This window comes from Mandrillus leucophaeus, unplaced genomic scaffold (assembly GCF_000951045.1).
Source record: "Mandrillus leucophaeus isolate KB7577 unplaced genomic scaffold, Mleu.le_1.0 Scaffold163, whole genome shotgun sequence".
Classification (NCBI taxonomy): Eukaryota; Metazoa; Chordata; class Mammalia; order Primates; family Cercopithecidae; genus Mandrillus; species Mandrillus leucophaeus.
In genome coordinates this window covers 796,462-803,596 of record NW_012101621.1, presented here as the reverse complement: position 1 = coordinate 803,596, position 7,135 = coordinate 796,462, and the positions used below count along the sequence as shown (strand labels likewise).

General features: G+C 33.9%; 1 protein-coding gene across 1 annotated transcript; it reads left to right on the top strand.

Moving 5' to 3' along the window:
- The first annotated feature begins 594 nt into the window (after positions 1-594).
- LOC105536800 (olfactory receptor 4K2-like) lies at positions 595-1,539 on the top strand. The gene has a single exon (XM_011976283.1). It carries the CDS (start codon positions 595-597, stop codon positions 1,537-1,539), a length of 945 nt encoding a protein of 314 aa, XP_011831673.1.
- The last annotated feature ends 5,596 nt before the right edge of the window (positions 1,540-7,135 follow it).

Below are 7,135 nucleotides of genomic sequence, written 5' to 3'. Positions count from 1 at the left end.
TTACCCAAAGTGGAGAATAACTCTTCAGGTTACAAGTATGCCTTTTGATTATCAGTTGTCTTATGGAATTAAGTAATTAAAAAATAAATAATTTATCACCCTCATAAGATATTAAATGGATCTTCTGAAATCATTATAGTAAAGTCTTAGTTAAGTCTACTGTTTAACAATAGTTGATTCAAAATATTCACATTTTTGTGTGTAAGAGAAACCTTTAAGAATTCAACACTCATTTTATTTTTAGTTTTATTTATATGCCTTATTCAGTAAAGCACACAAATGTAATGTAATCTGCCTCAGTAAATGTGTATTATGTAATTCGTTAAGTTGTATTCAGATAGCTATATAATTTTGTGGGCATGTGATGACTACAACTCAATGTGTACTGATGCTGGTCAAAACCAAGGGGTTAAACTTTTCAGATTATATCTGGTAGCAATTGTTAAGTGGTTCCCCCCAAATACCTTCACCCTGAGGATTTTTAGTTGGATTCTAGGTAATCAATCTTTTAGCGAATGATAAGTTAATATGTGGTTGTAGAAATATCACATTTTCAAACTCTGTAATTTTGTCTGCAGCCGAGTCTGCAGATGAATGGAGGGGTTCAACTATTCCAGAGTATCTGAATTCGTGTTACTTGGACTTACTGATTCACCTGAACTCCAGATACTCTTCTTTGTGGTGTTTTCTGTCTTCTATTTAATGACCATATTGGGCAACTGCCTGATTTTGCTCACTGTCCTATCCACCTCACACCTTCACTCTCCCATGTACTTCCTGCTCAGCAACCTGTCTCTCATTGACATGTGCCTGTCCTCCTTTGCCACACCAAAGATGATTATGGACTTTTTTGCTCAGCGTAAGACCATCTCTTTCGAAGGCTGCATTTCTCAGATCTTTTTTTTGCACCTCTTCACCGGGACTGAGATTGTGCTGCTGATTTCCATGTCTTTTGACAGGTATATTGCCATATGTAAACCTCTCCATTATTCAACAATTATGAGCCGAAGAGTGTGTGTTGAGCTTGTGCTAGTTTCTTGGACAGTGGGCTTTCTGCATACAATGAGCCAATTAGCTTTTACCCTCTATTTGCCCTTCTGTGGTCCCAATGTTGTAGACAGTTTTTTCTGTGATCTTCCTTTGGTCATCCAGCTAGCTTGTATAGATCTTTATGTTCTTGGGATCTTCATGATTTCAACCAGTGGTGTGATTGCTCTTATAAGTTTTCTGCTTTTGCTCACCTCCTACATCATTGTTCTTATTACTGTCAGGGACTACTCGTCCACAGGATCCGCCAAAGCTCTTTCTACTTGTACAGCACATTTTATTGTTGTGTTAATGTTCTTTGGGCCCTGTATTTTCATTTATGTGTGGCCTTCCACAAACTTCCTGGTAGACAAAATTCTCTCTGTTTTCTATACCATCTTCACTCCCTTTCTGAATCCACTTATCTATACTTTGAGAAACCAGGAAGTGAAGACAGCGATGAAGAAGAAACTGAATACCCAATATTTCAGTCTTGGGAAAACTGTTCCATGATACTACGTACAGTGAATAGAGATCTCCTTTGTGAGATATATTAACAGTTATGTTCTTAGAGCAATCAAAAAATTAAAGTTAGAATTTATCTTTCAAATCATTTAGTTTAAATTTATGAAAAGAAGTCAGGGATAAGAAATGTGTGACATCTTGATGAAAAGTTAGCGCAGTGTTTACAAGGCTTTTGAGTTATAGGTCTGCTTGATAATCTGGTGAAATGTAAAGGTTATCTTCGTAGAAAAATGAACATATCATCAAAATTGTGAATATAAATTCAGGACTTCATAGACCTCTGGATCCTACAAACATACCTCAGATTAAGACAACTTAGAGAAGCATGAGATAAAATATGATTCTCCTGTTTTCTAATCCAGAACATTCGTATTCTGCACAGCCTTGTGGTACTCTGATGGTGTTTAGATTAATTTAGAACTATAATTAGCAGTGTAGGACAAAACAGGTTTTTAATAAAATAACACTGGGAATAGTTTTATGGGAAAATTTATCCTGTGAAGAGATTCTTTTAGGTAATGTTCAACAATCTCGATTTAAGGGGTTCAGTTATTTGAGTTCTGTGTCAACTTTGAAAATAAGAGAACAGTTCAAAGAATCAGAAATTTAGCAATACAGTTTCTTAACAGGTGTTTGTATCACTATCACACTTCATAATTAATATAGCAAATAATCAAATAATAATTTGTAAAGTTTAAATCATAGCAAACTACTCAAATCTGACTGGCTTTCAAAACCTGGCTGAAAATTTTAGATATGATGAATTTATTTACAATGTTTGGGAAAAATATTAGCTATTAAATTAATGATAACTTTTTCATTTCCAAAATAAAATTTTGCAGCATATTATTAGTCTTAGAAGAAGCTTTGTGTCTAATTTTCAACATAATATAACCTGTGGAAAGAAAGGAAAAAAGAATTTAAGAAATATATAGCATGATTCTCCCTAATTTGGTATATTATTGATCACGTTAAATCGATTTTTTTTTATGACAAGAGAGTCTTTGAAATCAGTCAGCCAGTCCAATTTTCTAACAGCTGAAGTACTGAAGGTCCAGAGAATTCACAGAACTGGTTGAAGGCTGAATCACTGTAAGGGGCAAAGACATTTCTCTAGACACACATGGACCCTGGAATTAAATCTTGATTCTGTCCTTTCCTAGTTGTATTATCCTTGGGGATTCACTTTACTTCTGTCCCTTTTTCATCTCTAAAAAGACTGTAAAAGGTAAATTAAATATTTATCATAACCTTTTTTATGGAAAGTATACAGAATGGATTCTAAAAATGTCATTTCTATTTCCCTATGACTTCTACACAAAATACATCTTATATTAAAGTAGTATGCCTTTGAAGAATAACTTCTTTCAAAAAAAGTCACTAGCAGGTTAAATTAGATATTCTAGTTTTAGGATATCTTTAAGACTGCAGCTTGTTAAAGACATATGACAGAAAAACTAATAGAACATTTTCCAGTTTTTCATTAGTAGTATGGTTGGGTGGGGTGACAAAACTAGGTTAGATTGCATGGTATCTTGATATACGGATAAAAATGTGTCTACTTAAAATAACTGACGTATATAAAAAGAGTTCTGGAAGCAATCTGTTATCATAGATTTGAACAGTGAGTAGCATGAGCAAAACACAAGACTTTGCCTTGCAAAGAAAGAAATGGCATTAATAGTTTTGCCACTTAAAAGTCCAAGATAATTGTAAAACATGCTTCAACACAATCTCCAAGCCAAATATTTAACATTAAATAATGTGCAGAAGCTTATGAAGAAACGTAGTGTTGGAGCTAGATATAAAACCACACTTTAAATTTGAAACACTAGTTCATTTTAACCAAATCATGAACTCTTCCTTCTTGCCTTGAGTCAGTTAGGCATATGAAAAAAAAAAAAAAAGGTTAAAATGGAAATGTACTTTTGCCTCATTCCCACTTTCCTGCCCAAATTCTCATCTTTGTTTTTGAATATAAATCTCTGCTCCTGAAATGTCAATCTTTAGTTCAATAAGTATTTGTTGAACATCTACTCTGTTTCAGGTCCTTGCTGGATGCCGGAGATCCACTAAAATACAAGATCTGTTTCTCTTGTCGTTGAGGGACATGTATCCAGCAATTAGTTAGATCAATGTGTTGTAGGTATCAATTCCAGGGTCACAGATTTCTTGTTTTGCAACGTTGAGCAAGTTTTTTTCAATGTTTCTAAGCCTCAGTTTTTTTACCTACAAAATGTGGTAGTAATATTTAACCATTAGTAATGTGAAAATTAAGCAAAAATATATGTAATATATTTAACAATGCTTGGTGTTCATTAATGCTTTAATAAATACTAACTAATAATATTATTGTTATTGTTGCTGTTGCTTTAAACATGCGTAAAATAGCAGGTACTGGAATGGAAATAAGGGTTCTTACTTGAAATTCAATGGCAGAATTTCATACTGTAATAGGATGTGTCAATTTACCTAGTATTAATTATTGTTAAAATACTGGATTTTTATCAATTATTATTAGTCTTTGATGCACTTCTGTAGTTAGCATTGTCCTTTGTATGCATTGGCCTTTGTATATGTTTCCAAAGAAGTATTATACTTTTAGGGTTTCTTATTTTGAATTGAAGTATATTCCAAGATTGCATAAAAGGGAAAAATAATAAATACACTATGTTTTATAGGTCAATGTCTTGTTTTTTTCTACAACAATGATTTTAAATAAAATAAACATGGTTAAAAAAACCTGCAATATTTTGTCCCTCATCTTTTACCCATTCAAAAAATAGTCATGGAAATGCTTTAAGTTCTTATATATATCAACTGAGAAATAAATGACTTAATAGTTATCTATTGAATTTTTAAAAAACACATTAATGTACAAGGCAGACTTTGTCCAGATTTATAAAAATATAAGAAATTGCTTATTTTGAGACATGGTAGAATGTACTGTTCAGGAAATTGTTAAAAATAGAACCATAAAATTAAAGCATGAAGTAAGACATTTCATCTGACTAGTGAAGCCCTAAAGCTGGAGAATAAATAGCTAATCTCTACTAGAGAATTTATGGTATTAGAACACATTCTGGGGAAACAGTTAAGCCCTGAACTGTGACTGTGCCCTCAAAGCCTTACTCCTGGATCCTAGTTAACATTTCTGCATAAATACAGCATGTCAGATTAGCCATTCTTCGACATGTTACACATGCCAGTATCTGAATATGGCTCTCACATTTGCAGTACCCTTGACTCCTCAGACTGCACTTTAGGTGACTCACTCGAGAGCTCTTGTCTTCAAAGAAGGAAGATGAGTCAGAGGTACAAAGAGAATAAACCGGAGAGTAGAAGGAGAGGGAAAATGGATGTAGTCAAATAAATAATTAGCTATTAATATATTCACAATTTTGATTCCCTTTTTTCTCATCTACTACCCTATACAATCCACTAAATAGTCCTCCTATTTTAATAATATATATTGACTTCGTTTATGTCTCTTCATCTCTGCTGCCATCTCCCTAGACAAGGCAGTCTCTACTGCACAGTAGTACCACCTCACAGTATACTATTATAGGGTGGTACATAGAGCACTGCTTAGTTAATACTATTGCAACGAACTGTGAGTTGGTCTCTCTACCTTTCTCCTCATGGTTTCCCATCTTCACTCTCCACATAAGAGCAAGAAGTATTTCCAAAACATAAATGTGAGCAGGAGGAATAGTGGAGCACAAGTTGGGTTCTTCATCTGTATATCATACACTCTCAAGAGGTCTATGAATAGAATCCAGGAGGTCTGGGAACCTAGGTGAAAAAAATTACACATTTATTTTTTACTAATATCTAATTGACATGTAACATTTCTTTCAATTACGAATGTAATCAGTATTATCAGTACTTGTGATAATGTCATCACAAATATATTTATGTCATAAAAAACTGTTGCAGAAATCTCACAATATTGTGAAAGATCACTATTTCATTTTATTTTTTAACTTTTATTTTAAGTTCAGGGGTACAAGTGCAGGTTTGTTACACAGGTAAACTTCAATCATGGGGCTTTGCCGCACAGATTATTTCATCACCCAGGTATTAAGCCTAGTAATCATTAGTTATTTTTCCTGATCCTCTCCCTCCTCCTACCCTTCTGCCTCTGAAAGGCCCCAGTGTCTATTGTTCTCTTCTTTGTGTCCATGTGTATTTAATATTTAGCTCCTACTTATACATGAAAACATGCAGTATTTGGTCTTCTGTTTCTGTGTTAGTTTGCTAAGGATAATGACTTCCACCTCCATCCATGTCCTGGCAAAGGACGTGATCTCATTCTTTTTATGGTTGCATAGTATTCCATGGTGTATATGTACTACATTTCCTTTATCCAGACTATCAGTGATGGGCATTTAGGTTGATTCCATGTCTTTGTTATTGTGAATAGTGCTGCAATGAACATATACATGCATAGGTCTTCATAATAGAATAATTTATATTCCTTTAGGTATACACCCAGTAATGGCATTGCTGGGTTAAATGGTATTTCTGTCTTTAGGTCTTTTTGAGGAATTGCCACACTGTCTTCCACAATGGCTGAACTAATTTACACCCCCTCCAACAGTGTGTAACCATTCCCTTTTCTCTATAACCTCACCAACATCTGTTATTTTTTGACTCTTTAGTAACAGCCATTCTAACTGGTGTGAGATGGTATCTCATTGTGGTTTTTACTTGCATTTCTCTAATAATTGGTGATGTTGAGTTTTTAAAATATGATTATTGGCTGCATGTGTGTCTTCTTTTGAAAACTGTTCATGTCCTTTGCTCACTTTTTAATAGGTTTTCTCTTGTAAATTTGTCTAAGTTCCTTATAAATGATGGATATTAGACCTTTGTGAGATGCATTATTTGAAGAAATTTTCTCCTATTCTGTAGGTTGTGTGTTTACTCTGTTGATAGTTTCTTTTGCGTGCAGAAGATCTTTGGTTTAATTAGATCTAATTTGTCAATTTTTGCTTTTGTTGCAATTTCTTTTGGCATTTTCATCATGAAATCTTTTCCCGTGCCTATGCCTTGAATGGTATTGCCTAGGTTGTCTACCAGGTTTTACATTTAAGTCTTTTAGCCATCTTGAGTTAATTTTTGTATACGGTGTATGGAAACAGTTCAGTTTCAATCCACTGCCTATGGCTAGTCAGTTATCCCAACACCATTTATTGAATAGAGAATTCATTTTCCATTGCTTGTTTTTGCCAGGTTTGTCAAAGATCAGATAGTTGCAGGTGTGTGGTCTTATTTCTGGGTTCTCCATTCTGTTTCATTAGCCTATGTGTCTATTTTTGTATCAGTACCAAGCTGTTTTGGTTACTGTAGCCCTGCAATATAGTTTGAATTCAGGGAGTGTGATGCCTTCACCTTTATTAGTTTTGCTTAGGATTGCCTTGACTATTCAGGCTCTTTTTTTTTAGTTCTATATGAATTTTAAAATAGTTTTCTCTAGTTCTGTGAAGAATGTCAATGGTAGTTTGATGGAAATAGCACTGTGTCTATAAATTGCGTTGGGCAGTATGGCGCTTTTAACGATATTGATTCTTCCTATCCA

What these genes read in the sequence shown, in the direction of transcription:
- LOC105536800 (XM_011976283.1), top strand. Translation starts at nt 595, where the DNA reads ATGGAGGGGTTCAACTATTCCAGAGTATCTGAATTCGTGTTACTTGGA.